The 14,232-nt window shown below is 39.2% G+C and overlaps 1 protein-coding gene and 1 long non-coding RNA gene across 3 annotated transcripts; both read left to right on the top strand.

Annotated features, from left to right (window-relative positions):
• The first annotated feature begins 7,019 nt into the window (after positions 1-7,019).
• LOC139787345 (uncharacterized) lies at positions 7,020-9,546 on the top strand. 2 transcript variants are annotated; one of them, XR_011722608.1, is made up of 4 exons: positions 7,020-7,316; positions 7,404-7,592; positions 8,257-8,604; positions 8,726-9,546. It is a non-coding gene; the product is annotated as an uncharacterized lncRNA (long non-coding RNA). The 2 variants fall into 2 exon arrangements; XR_011722607.1 differs by having other exon boundaries at positions 7,020-7,592.
• Positions 9,547-12,128: 2,582 nt separating this feature from the next.
• LOC139787344 (uncharacterized) lies at positions 12,129-14,001 on the top strand. Its single transcript, XM_071726444.1, has 2 exons — positions 12,129-13,651; positions 13,836-14,001. The coding sequence occupies exons 1-2, from the start codon at positions 12,153-12,155 to the stop codon at positions 13,897-13,899; spliced, it is 1,563 nt and encodes a 520-aa protein (XP_071582545.1). The 5' UTR covers positions 12,129-12,152; the 3' UTR covers positions 13,900-14,001.
• Positions 14,002-14,232: the final 231 nt, after the last annotated feature.

Here is a 14,232-nt window from a genome sequence, read left to right as displayed (position 1 = left end):
TTATATATATCACAAAATTACGTTACCTTATCAAAAATGAGTCGCGCTTCAAGTGATCTATTACAATTACAAAAAAGAAATGATATCTCTTTTTAAATTACAGCGCCAATTACAGAGAGAACATACACTGAGATAAAAAATTTGTCAATCCCAAGAAATATTTAGTCCGATACGTTCAACTAAACATTTTAGTTAGTTAACTAAACATTAGTTGAATTAATTAATTCTTGATTAAAAATACGAAATAAATTGCTGAAACAACTAATATTTAGTTAACTAACTAAAATGTTTAGTTGAACGTATCGAACTAAATATTTCTTGGGATTAACAATTTTTTTTCTTAGTGTATTTTTCGAGATACAAAGATTACGTCTACCACTTGTTACTTAGGTTTTTTCGAGGTGAAGAATTATTACAGAGGTACAAATATTTTATTAAAATATTTAAACCCAACAAGGGAATACAAGGTATTTAAATACAAAGTTTATATATGTATTTTAAAAGATTTAATCGCATCGCAAAGAATTATACATTACAGAGGTAACAGTACAAAATTAAAATATTTTATTAAAAATAAAATATTTTATTACCTTATTACCTCATATTACCTTCACGGCGTGATTATCACACCGTGCATGCACGAACGCATCATGCTCGCTTCACGAAGTGATTTTGGCATACGTGCGCGTATAGAAAGTCGCACTATGCCATCACGTGTGATTACACGTGTGATGGTACAGTGATTACGCACACGTGATGGCATAGTGATTACACACACGTGATGGCATAGTGAACACACACATGATGACATAGTGCGATCTTTTACAATTAATATATAATTGATGATGAATTATAATATTGATCGTAAAAGATCGCATTACATATAAAAATAATATTTAATTATGCCCAATTGTCTCGTCCGGATGGAATAATTATGTAGTCGTGCTCCTGCATGCGCCTAGACAACAGTGTTTAAAGCATTGCCCTAAAATGCAAAAAGCAAGCGCGCGCCTGCGCCTCTCCAGCGCCCTACGCGCGGCCCGCGCCTCTGGGCGCCGCGCGCGCCCGTTCTTCTTCTCCATTGTGTTCTGTTCGCTTGTCCAGACAACACTCACTTTTCCTATCTTCAGGATTTTCGTCGTTTTGGATGCCAAACATAAGGATCGAAAGGGTAGCTCTCCCTCGAAACACTCGAGAGGAGACATAATTTATCGTAAGCACCGTTTTGCGAGCCTATTCTCCCGTGAGACGATCCCGAGATTTCTTGCAACGTAAGGGATACATCGTGCAGCTATTTTGCGGACAGCAGGCGGACATCGAGGGACTCAACCGCTCGAGGCTCTTTTTCCAGGAACAGCTGTTCTCAGATTCCTGTGCATACTTGTAGGCTTATCGCCTACCGGACTGACACGCATATAACCTCCAAGATCCTGCCCAAGAAGTTAGGTCGCCCGCAACGGGCGCTTCGCCCGTATATGAGGTTTTAATTTCGGTCTCCAGGCCATACCTGCCTTCAAGAAATTAGCAAGCACTGAAGGACAGACGGTCGCATAAGCGACCGGGGCGCTGTACCAGGTATGTCCTCTTGTCGACCCACTTTCCGTGGCAAAGAGAGGACATAACCGACTGTTCCCTTCTGCTTTGCCTTCTCCGTTGCAGTGGCCAGTGCCCATTAACGTCGGCGACGTACCAGGTATGTCCTCTTGCTGACCCACATTCCGTGGCAAAGAGAGGACATAACCGATTTTTTCCTTCTGCCTCGCCTTCTCCGTTGCAGTGGCCTATGCCCATTAACGTCGGCGACGTTTTCTCTACAGCTCTTGGTATGTATCTTTTGCTGTTAACGAGAAGAGTATCTATCAATCAAGTGGTTGCCTGCCTCAATGCCCTCGGCTCTGGCAGGCCAAACCTGCTACAACCGGAAATCCTCCGCGACCCTAAGAACGATGCAGATTTCCTCGGGCGCTAGACGCCGCTGGCAGTAGCGCTCAGACGCTCGCCTAATCTAAGACGCACGGACACCCTCGGCAATGGCTCACAGTCGCTCGTCGACTCCAAGGCGCAGGGACGCCATCGGCAGTGGTGCACATTCGCCCCCCGACTTCCTTGGCGCATAGACGCCCATCGGCTCACCGATCGGCCTTATATTCTTCAGAGGGCATACACACACTGTTTGGTCATTATTTTCGCCTCTCCCTAGCTAGAAGCGTTTTACCAAGTCTTCCTTCAACATTCCATAGGTAAAAATGGCGTGGAGACACCAGGGAGACTCTTAAAGCAGCACAGGCATATGAAAAGGTAGGGCGCGAGATTTCTAATTCGTCAGCCCTGGTGAGTAAGGGAACCCTACAGCCTGTCCGTCAGCAGGCGCCGCAGCGCCGTTTTCAGCCTCTAAACCGCAGCTTCCGAGAAACCGGAAAGCTCCTGTTTTTCCATTAAGGGCTCCCTAAACTCGGACTCTTTACCGAGCCATCGTCTTCACTCTCGGTCCCGGCTACAACACCATCGTTAGACACCGTAAGTACCGCCGAACGCCTTCACAGCTACACGAGGCTATCACCCTCTTTTTACATTTTGCCTCCACCGAGAGCCGCCTTGAGAGAAATGGAATTTTCGCAGGCCACCGCAAAATTTCTTGATTTAGAGGTTAAATGCCTCTTACGTAAAAGAGCCATTTAGGTGATCGAACTCTACGCTGAACAATCCTTATCCTCGTTCTTTCTTGTAGAAAAAAGTAGCGTCAGAGTCAGGGATCACCACTACTCTGTTATTTCATTGAGGTCGAGCAGCAAGGCGCCGGTATACCACTTAGATGGATAACCAGCTGAGAGAGTAGATTGCTTGGAGCAAACGCGCAGCGAATATACGCGCAGGGTTAAATATACTTTTTGAACCATTAGGCGGTAAGCGACTTTATAATAATTTTATGTGAATTAACCACGTTTAATGAGCCGCCGCATTTTAAGTTGGAGGATTGGCGGACAGTAGTTCGCCTCATGTTACCGGGATGGCTAATGGCCACTGTAGATCTGGAGGAGGCGTACTTGCTGGTTCCAAACCAGGCTCTGCTACCAATACTATTCCAGGTCTTATTTACAATCATCGAATAACTGTAAATTTTTAGGACTTGTTCCAATGCCGCCGGTCAATATATTTCGATACCTACTTGCCGTCGGGAAAAATTATTATAAGTAACAACAAGGACTACTATATACAAACAATTTTGGAATGACAAAAATTTCTTAGCTCTCAATATGAGCACCGATAATTTTTCGATAACTAGGGAGATTTCACCATACGTACGTAATACGTGAATTTATTCACGAGGATTACCATACGTGAAATAACATCCGATTTCGAGTTCAATTACGAAATGTAATAGCAGAACAATTTACGCGATTGTGTAACGTGATTGCGGCCGTAGCAGCCGAAAGTAGTCTGCCATGTCAGAACTTTAAGCACTCGAATTCATCATATCTCCTATCAGACCTTGCAGGGTGGATCAATCTTTTCAAGCCCCAGTCAATCTATTCAGATTCGTTCCAGCAAATTCATTCGAGACATTTTTTCAGATGCTTCTTTGAACGGTTGGGGAACTTCGTGCGGCGAGTTGCGTACACACGGCTGGTGTCCGGTAGACGAGGGAGCTCCTCAGGGTATCGCAGCTGAACTTAAAGCAGTTTTCTTCACTCTTTGCGGCTTCGCAGCGGATCTCCGCGATTGCGACACTTTGCTTCGTTTTGACAACGCAACCACCTTAGCTTACATCAATAAGCTTATCATTATTCAGTCTTCACATCATTCTGAAATTTCAAGACAAATTTGGCGTTGGTACGAGAGTCAAAATACTTTCCTTTTTTGCTTCATATATTTTCTCTAGTGAGAATTTCATCCGACGCTGAATCTCGAATCGCAGATACTGTGAGCGGCCCCCACCTATCGATAATTCTCAGCGAGTGGCCAGGACTTTTGGTCCACTCAATGTGGACCTTTTTTACGTCCCTACGTAATACCAAATGCGATTCCTCCGTTTTAGGGTCCCTAGATCCGGGACCTATAACAATATATGCGCGCACTCTCTCAGGGGAAAAACTGAATTTCTACACTCTATAGTTGGTTAAAACGCGTATTGAAAAGGATAGTGGACGAGGGCGCAACGGAAACTTTGGTGACGCCAGGGTGGTTCCCCCAAACATGCTTTCCGTTGTTTCAACACCCCTTGATTTATCTTACCCGTTAATTCTTCCTCTCAGTTACTCTCTGCTTTCTTCACCTTTCAGAAACCAATATCCAGCGTGGAACACTCCCTCCCTGATAGCCGGGATGGTATCAGAGAATCTCTCAGGGCCTAATACCATCAGTAGCCATACCAACGATGCTACAGTCAACTATCAAGCAATACTCTTGCCCTCGCCATCTTTGGTGAGATGTCTGCTATCGCCGTCAGCTATCTCTGTATCTCCAACGATTCCTCAGGTGCTAGAATCTCTAGCTCAGGAACTTAGCCTCTCCGCCGCTTATTCCAGCCTAAATACGAGTTAATTTCGCAGAACGAAATCGGCTAACGTCCGGCGGTTAAGCGTCTCTGCAAAGGTGTTGCAGCGCACATTCCGCCGCAGTCTCGTTATGACTACGTCTAGAATCCGGCTCCGGTGATCGTCAAATTATCTTCTATTTATCCATATTTACTTCCTTTGATTGTCGTTACCAAGAAACCTATTCTACTTTTTGTTCTCGCTACGGGTCAGCGTGTATTTACACTCTCTTCCCTTCAAATATCTCAGATCTCTATTAATGACAAATTGATATTGCGGATTCCTGATCGAATCAAGACAGTACCGGGCCGTGTTCAACCCCCTCTCTATCCTTCTCGTCTCCAGGACCACGAGAATCTTTGTATCATTTGCCTAACAGAATATTACATAGATAGAACTAAGGTTCCATGGCCATCGGAATGTGATTTCCTTTTTTATCTCTCTTGCTAGGCCATATAAAACTATCAAGGCTCAAACTGCAAGCAGTTGGTTTCGACAGAGCGTAGACAAATGCGGAATAGATACTACTATCTTCTCAGCTCACAATACGCGTCACGCGTCAACATTAAAAGTTGCTAGAAGGGGGATTTTCGCTCGACCGAATTAGGTACGCGGCAGGTTGGACCAGTGAATCCCATCACTTTTTCGCAATCCTTTACAATAGGCCTACCATTAATCCAGAGGATTTCAGTACCGCGGTCTTTCTATCACAATGGTTTAATCTATATCCTCTCGCGCATAACTTAATTCCAAAAAAAAAAAAAAAAAAAAAAAAAAAAAAAAAACACACAATTGTTACTTCCCAGCCAGAATGCTGATGTCGTTTCGACATCTAACTGACGTCTGTAGACACGTCATTTCTCGCTGGGTTACGGCATCCTAAGGTAACAGGCTTACTAATTATTTTTTATATATTTATGCGTTGCCCATCTTACGTCATCAACATTAGAATGTGAATAATATTCTTGTTATGTTTCAATATTTGGCTAACAAATCGCGACTCTTTGAACAACTACATAATTATTCCATCCGGACGAGACAATTGGGCATAATTGTTAGATTGAACGAACTTACCTGTGAAGTTCGATCCTAATTATGCCCTATGTCTCGTCCGGATGGACGCCCACCCTTTCAGTGTTTTTTCCCTCCCTGATATTTCGCGATTTGTCTTCTTTGAACTTATGAAGAACGGGCGCGCGCGGCGCCCAGAGGCGCGGGCCGCGCGTAGGGCGCTGGAGAGGCGCAGGCGCGCGCTTGCTTTTTGCATTTTAGGGCAATGCTTTAAACGCTGTTGTCTAGGCGCATGCAGGAGCACGACTACATAATTATTCCATCCGGACGAGACATAGGGCATAATTAGGATCGAACTTCACAGGTAAGTTCGTTCAATCTAACAAATATCAGATAAAATGGCAAAAACGTTACAAATACGTATAAATTCGGGTATGCCAAAATCACTTCGTGAAGCGAGCATGATGCGTTCGTGCATGCACGGTGTGATAATCACGCCGTGAATGTAACATGACCCCGCACGAATTGTTATTTGGATAGGTATAATATATTATAATTTATAATATCCGCGCGCGATTTATTATATTATAATATTTAATAACAAAATGCCCGCATAGCGATTAAAATAGCAATTTTAATGTAATTGTTATTTTATTATATCATTTTATTATTTTTATTATATTATTTAATTATGCAAATTGTGTGGGTCTATATATAATGAGATCGTGAAATGTGTTAATTTATTCATCCAAGCTCGATCTCCACCCGAACTTGTCCTCAGTGGTCCGGCCGCTCACGCGCATCTCACGCCTCACGCCTAAGCGACCCCGCGTCTTTCATTGTTCGCCCGCCTACGTGACTCGCTCGGCAGCAGCGGCTGGATTGTCATTTGTCGTCCTTCGTGATCCGAACGTCCTCGCGGTAACATTTCGCGTGCTCCGCGTGCTCTGTATCCGAGCAATCCGAGTGCTTAAATAATATATTATAGTTCCCGTGTACCCATTTCTGCCTTCACGGGCCATCCACGCCTTCCTGGCTTATCCTCGAGCCTTGCCTATCCGTCTGGCGGTGTGAATTTTAAGAATCTCGCGTGTCCGCGCGCGACCGGCCGGTTGATTATGGCTGCGATCCATTTGATATGTTACAAATGCTTCGAAGCGTTCTTTGTCTTCTTCTTTCTTCATTGAAAGAAAAGAGAAGAGAATTCGAAGCATTTATAGCATTAAATGGACTGCAGCCTATATCTCAACGGGACGCTTCCGCTCGCGCGGTCTCACGCCTGTCCGCATGTCCGCCTGTCCGCGCCTCGCCATTCGTCCCTCGTCGCCGTCGTAAGGAGGAGGATCGAGCTAATCGATCAACGCCGGTTGCGCGAGGTTAGTGGGATTATTTATATAAATATATATAATATTTATATTTTGAATGAATAATTGATACACCGCCGTTTTTCTCGATTCTGATCATATTTTTTTTTTACCCGAATCCTATCGGTATGTGCACGTTTTTGTGGTCCTTCCTATATTCAAAAAGTCATGTAGACGCGAGAAGTTTCCATGTAGACGCGAGAAGTTGGCCCGCGGTCGAGTCGGTATTAATGTTGCCGCTTTTCCGCGTGCGTGATTGGCCGATGCGTGCGTGCGGTCGATGATGCGGCGATCGAGATCGCGCTGCGAGTTTCGCGTCTGTACAGACATGTATGTATTCATATGTATGTATTCATATGTTAATGTATGTGTCGTGTGATGTGATAGCTGGCATCGGTTGCGCGAGGTTAGTAGGATGATACGAGATGCAAGTAAAAATATCGTAATTGCCTACATGTATCAAAAATCTAACGATTGACCATACGTTCTTTAGGATTACGTGGAGATACTTTAGACGGCAGTGAAGATCGCGTTCGGGATTTACCGCTAAGAAGTAGTAAGAAGTGGTTATCAGGGAGGTTCCACTAATTCCAGCGTAGAGATCGTAGAGACGAACGTCGTCGTACTTCCGATGACGAAGACACTATTTTAGACAGCCAAGACGTTTCAAGTATTGATAGAGGTAATAATAATAATAATACTTATTGGTTGTGCGCGTGTGTGAGGGCGTGCGTGCGTGCGTGCGCGTTTACGCGTGTGCGTATATATGCGTATTTATGACAATCCCCCATAACCGTTTCGCCCTAAAGACAGAGCAACGTGTGACATATCGGAATGCTTAGAGATTAGCATGTGACGTGGAGCAAACTCTTGTGACCATCTAACACTAATGTTATCGTCAAATTTACATAAATATGTATTCTGTTGCATGCTATTAACGTATGCAGTGCAGCTTTCGCTATCTGTGGTCAAGTCTCCTTTTAAATATCAATTGCGAGTTTGACGGATGGTCACAATGGTTTGTGTATGTATAGAGTCAGTATCGAGTGTGGAGGGAGGACCTAAAGGAATAAGGCGAAGACGACTTCGGCGCTCACGGCAACGAAGCTTAACGCCAATGAGTGCTAGCTAGATAGGTAGGCCTATCCTTTCACCTCCGTCATAGTATCGAGCTCGCGTCGTCATCTCTTTACGACGATCGGTTACATATACGAAGAGGCATTCTTATACTCGTTTTGCTCGGTCTTGCTCGATCGGTAGGCTGACGCGCACACTTGTACATATATGTATGTGAAAACATTCTATATAATACATTCTATAGAATTAATCTATATACATTTGTTTAGGGACCTAAAGGCCAAAGAGAACATTGGTCTCATCCTCCTCGTATGTAGCAGAGTAATAAGCCTAAAGAAGCTCTGGTTAATGGTACCAGTGGCTAAGTAACTACGTTGCGTTGTCGCTAATCGCCAACCGCTATTAACGTTGTTACATTACACCTGACAAGAGCTATTAACTCCCATCATGTAACATGACGCATATTGACGCAAAAACTACACGATTATGGAACGTGATATGATTAGTCTACGCTCGTTGTTAAGACTGTTTGCTACCGACATAAGAATAATACGAGTTGTTTAAGAAATCGCCATTCTTCTTAAACACATTTAAGCGTACAAAAATATACAATATTGGTAAGTTTCAGTCAAATCGATGAGGAAACCACTTTCCTTTGTAATTACCTTAAATTTATATAGTTTTAGTTAACTTTTTTATATATATTATTAAAAAATTTATTTATTTTGTATTTTGCAGATTTACTATTATTGATTGATTGGCTTATCCTCGAGCGTTTGCTATAATAATTGTTTTACCGCATAACCATCATTATTTGAAACAATTAATTATTCTTGACATTGCTATAATTTGAATATTTGACAACGTAGTCTACAACTCCGCTGCTGCACATCGTATCGGTGAGTCATGAATCATATTTTATTTTAATTTGAAGTAATGGATCTTCGAAAATTGTATCGAATTACATGTATAATATATGGCTAGATATATGTTGACGTGTGTATCAGGCTAAAAATATAAGAATATTACACGTAAAAATGTCATATCTCATAGATATCCACTGCCTTGGAATGGATGGGCTAGAATAGATTAATAGTGATATTTAATCCTGGATTATATGTGCATGATATTGATTTATTGCGCATGCAAGGATGCACACATATGAATTAAGCTTATAGAATAGGGCTTATATTAATATATTATTTATTGACACATTTTAATGTCCTATTATACGACAAAATATTAATTACGCGATAGTAATTATAGTCTAAAATGTCTAAGAATAATTTGTGAGTATAAAAAGAAAAATAATAGATACTAACAGATAGACTAAACTCGACAAAAAGTAATAAATGATGATATAACAAATATGTCATTTCCAAGTCTGATAAAGATATCATTTCTTATACTTTTTTTTAGCACTCTATACACAGATTTTCAGAAAATAAAATAGAGATCATGAAAATGTGACATTATGACAAATTAATAATATTATTTGGGTAATTTTAATATTAAATATGTTAAAATTGATTAAATTTGAATTATTGCTTTGATAAATACTGCAAGAAAAAAAATAAAAAAGTAAAATGAAATTATAAGTAAAATCCTATTTTAAGTATTTTTATTTAGCTTCTTTCCAGGATTAAATATCATAGAAACTGCTAAAAAAAAAAAATACTCAAATTTTTTTCAATATGCACGTCATATATAAGAATAAATAAGAGAACAGGGAATATCTCATGTGTCATGTAACAATCTTTTAATTAATTTATTAATTATTTAATAAAAAAAACATGCTAATGTGTAATTATAATACTTTAAAATGTGTTTGTTTTATACTTTCTTAATTTAAATCTTTCATAGCCTATGTGTCTTACTCATAATCTCATTTTCTAAATGAGTATATAATAAATCCCATTTGATTCATATATATACTTTCCACGCTTTGCGCGCAATTACGACTTCAAATTAGAGTACCTTCAGTATCAGATATAGCGTGACTTGGTTCGTTCGTTAGGTATATATCACTCGTTATCTTGATACTTTGATATGTAGAATAATGAAAGAAATCGCTTGTTGTAAAAAAACAAAATTATTTTAAAATTTTTGATTGCATTTTGTAGATGCATTCTATTTTAAAAAATTACAAATGTAAAAAATCAATATTATTATTTGATTTCTTTCATGAATCTACATACAAAAGTATCAAGATAAAGTCATCAAAAAGTGAATACTTTACGAAATATTTCATGTTTTACATGAAAAATATCATGACAAAATTTGAAATATCTCAGGAAATTCTTAACGAAAGAAAAAAAACAAATACATCAAATACATCCTTATTCAAAGCTGACTACGTAGTACAGTAAAATTAGGTCTGAAAATGGCAAAACGGATTGACAAGCCAATTTTTTGAAGGTGAGTAGAGGGTTATAGGAGATGCTCAAATTCACAAAGTTCCAACAAAATTTCTCTGTGCGTCAGCGGCCATCTTGAAAATAGGGGTAAGTTTGGATATCTCAGCTCCTATTGGTCGGATTTTTTCCATTTTTTTTTGTTTTGTAGGGAAAAATATTGTCTACAACTTTTGTTTGGAAAATTTTTAAATAGCTGTCAAGGAAAAGAAGTTCCAACAAAAAAGTGCCGTCAATTTGAACATTTTTATTGACAATTATATTGCCCCCTGTTGGTTTTATCAAAAAAACCAAAAGCGCATATACGAAAATTGTAGAGAATTGAGTCCTCTACAAGTTTTATTAGAATATTTTTTTGATGAAACCAACAGGGAGCAATATAATTGTCAATAAAAATGTTCAAATTAACGGCACTTTTTTGTTGTAACTTTCTTCCTTGACAGCTATTAAAAAAATTTTTCAAACAAAAGTTGTAACAATATATTATATACATAATATATATATTATATATATATTTTTTACAAAACAAAAAGAAATAGAAAAAAATCCGACCAATAGGAGCTGAGATATCCAAACTTACCCCTATTTTCAAGATAGCCGCTGATACACAGGGAAAATTTGTTGAAACTTTGTGAATTTGGGCATCTCTTATAATCCTCTACTCACACTCAAAAAATTGACTTGTCAATCCGTTTTGCCATTTTCAGACCTAATCTTACTGTACTACGTAGTCAGCTTTGAATAAGGATGTATTTGAGATATCCAAAATCTTAAAATTTGCAGTCTTCCACCGCCTAAGAAAAAAATTGGCGAACATAATTATTGATATCATCTCAAAGTACGGTGGAAGACTGCAAATTTCCAGATTTGGATATCTCAAATACGTCCTTATTTAACCCTTAAATGCCACACCTCTCAAGAATCTCGTAAATGACACATGGGGTCTAAAAGACCCCAGCATGAAAAATGTCTCCTTACTCATTGATTTTTTGATATTTAGTTATGAAAATTATTTTCAATGTTGTTCAAGGCTTAGAAAAGAGAATAAAATGCTTATATTGTTAAAATTTCAATTTTAACATAGTATAAAAAATTAAGTAAACTGACAATGAGTAGGTACTGCTAAGTGTACAACCGGGTAGGTCAATCACTCAACTATTATCAATGGGAGCATGAGCTCCATTTTTGGGGGAAACATTTGAAAATATATCATTGTAAAGGATCTGGGGTCCGCTGGACCCCGGGTGGCATTTAAGGGTTAAAGCTGACTACGGCTTTGAGTATTAAATTGAGTAAAAATTGAACTGAGACACATTATAGTAGAAAGTTTGCCCTGTAAAACCTTCTTTTATACTATTTTTACGTTAATTATTTGTTGAGTAATCACAGTTTAAAAATGGACAAAAATTTACTGAGAAAAAGTGATCCCCCAATTTTTTAGAACAGTGTATTTTATTTTATTTCGTTTTCAAATAAAAAGTTGGCAGCTTTATTTTATTCAGGCAGTTTTACTCTTCTCTAAATATTATAGGGCTTATATACTTATTATATCTTAAATACGTTAAGGTGGTGGTCCTGCACGTAATTCATGGCTTCGATTATTGAATGAAAATAATTTTTTCTTATCTCTGCTCTCACGTCTGTGTTTACGCTTGTTTTATTGGTACAAAATGTTTAAATAAGATACATATCCTAAAAATTATTTTCAAGGCCATATTTATCAGTAATAGACGAATTTTACATCGACGAGGATGTCTGTGAAATTCAAGAGATTCGTTAACCTCAGTGAGAGGCACAAGAGAAGGCGGTTGTCTGTAATCTCAGGCCACCGAAGAGGCTTTGTATCAATAGCTCAGGATTTTTATGGTTCTAATTCCTCCACATCAGAAGATGTGTCAGAGAATGAACCAGGAACAATCAGGAACAATCAGGAACAATCTACTGATGATGACGATGAACAAACTTCTGACAGAGGTGAAGAAGTAGAGGATAGTGAGGAAGAAGCAGCAAACGGTGAAAGTACTGAAGAAGAAGAAGAAGAGGACCACGATGAAAACAATGGAGAAGAAGTGGGATACGATAATATAGAAGAACACAATAATACATCGAGCTCTTCAGAAGATGAGAACGACAATGTACTACAAAACCTTGCAGATATGAAGAAGAGGATATTAAAAAATACATTTTTAGCAACAAATTTAAAACATAAACAGGGAAATGTACTGCTTAAAACATTACGTGAGTTTCCTTTCAACCTGCTTTGTCTACCCAAGGATACGAGAACGTTATTAAAAACTCCAACTACTGTCGCTACTACACAAGTTCAACAAATACCTGGGAGAGAGTACCTACATATGGGATTAAAATGCACACTTAAAAAGAAACTGCAAAATCTTCCTGAAGATATGTTGCCTGAAACTATCGAAATAGATTTTAGTACCGACGGTGCTGAAATGCACAGAAGTGGCACAGATCAATTTTGGCCTATTCAATATCGGATTTTGAATTTAATTGATAAAAAGCCTGTAATAGCGGGTGTGTTCAAAGGAAAACAAAAACCATCAAATGCATTTGATTTTTTCGCTCAGTTTGTTCAAGAAATTGTGGATATACGTGAAGAAAGTGGAATTTTCATACGCAATCGACAGCTTCCGTTAAATGTCCGATGTTTTATTGCCGATGCACCTGCAAGGGCGTTTGCTTTAAATCATTATGGGCATACATCATCAAACGCCTGTTCAAAATGCAAAGTTCAAGGTCATTGTTGTGAAGAACCTGGTTTTCGGGGAGCGATGATTTTTCCAGGGATTCGACATCCACCAAGAACGGATGAAGAGTACCGTGATATGATAGACGAAGATCACCACAAAGGCCGAAGTCCATTATTTCCGGTGTTGGGATTAGTGAAGCAAGTTCCTTTCGAAAGCTTACACCTTGTGTATATAGGAAATGTTAAGAAAGTTTTTTCTGCTCATATTCACGGGAAGTATGGACCTCAAAAATTGAACGTAAGACAACTGAATATTCTTGATTCGAGAATGACGGCACTTACATCATATTGTCCCACGGAATTCAATCGCCGCCCAAATAAATTGTCTATGTTCCATCACTTCAAAGGTACTGAATTTAGACAACTGCTGCTATACACTGCTCCGGCTGTTCTGCAAAATGTTTTTAGTGAAGAATATTATCACCATTTTATTTTGCTACATTGCGTGATGCGCCTTCTCAGTTTTGAAAACGTGGCTGAAGAAATATACGCATTCTGTCAAGAAGCTTTGGAGACCTACGTCAATATGTGTGAGCAACTATACGGAGAACAATTTCTTTCATATAATGTACATGGCCTTTTGCACATAGTCGACGATGTTAGGCAATTAGGTTCTTTGGAAACGTTTAGTGCATTTTGCTATGAGAACAATATGCCGGAATTTCGAAAACATATTCGAAAACCGCACCTCGCTCTCCAACAATTCTATAAGAGAATGTGTGAACTAAATGATTTTAGTTTTGCACACGTCGATAACCGTATCCAAATTCGTTGCTCTAAACCTCATGCAGAGGGTCCTCTAGTAGAACACATCCCTGTCTGCCGTTGCCAGCAATTTCGGAAGCTGCAAGTTGGAAAAATCACATTTTCAACATCCATGCGTGATAATTGCATTTTCCTTCAAAATTCTAAGGTCTGCTTAATAACGAACATCGTACAAATGGAAAGAAATATTTTCTTCGTTGTACAAAAATTTCGTACACAGGTTGCTTTATATGATGTCGGACTGACTTCCGATTTTGTAGGAGTATACCATTGCTTAAATCTGTCACACGCAGTCG

The sequence above is a fragment of the Temnothorax nylanderi genome, unplaced genomic scaffold, assembly GCF_030848795.1.
Source record: "Temnothorax nylanderi isolate EJ_2023f unplaced genomic scaffold, tnyl_v1.0 TNYL_tig1450_pilon, whole genome shotgun sequence".
Classification (NCBI taxonomy): Eukaryota; Metazoa; Arthropoda; class Insecta; order Hymenoptera; family Formicidae; genus Temnothorax; species Temnothorax nylanderi.
The sequence above is the reverse complement of the archived record's forward strand: the minus strand, read 5'-3'. Positions and strand labels throughout refer to the sequence as shown.

Bases quoted from the DNA above. Each gene is read 5' to 3' on its own strand.
- LOC139787344 (XM_071726444.1), top strand. From the start codon at position 12,153: ATGTCTGTGAAATTCAAGAGATTCGTTAACCTCAGTGAGAGGCACAAG. The intron at 13,652-13,835 runs AGAAATATACGC...ATGCCGGAATTT, and splicing joins AGTTTTGAAAACGTGGCTGA to CGAAAACATATTCGAAAACC.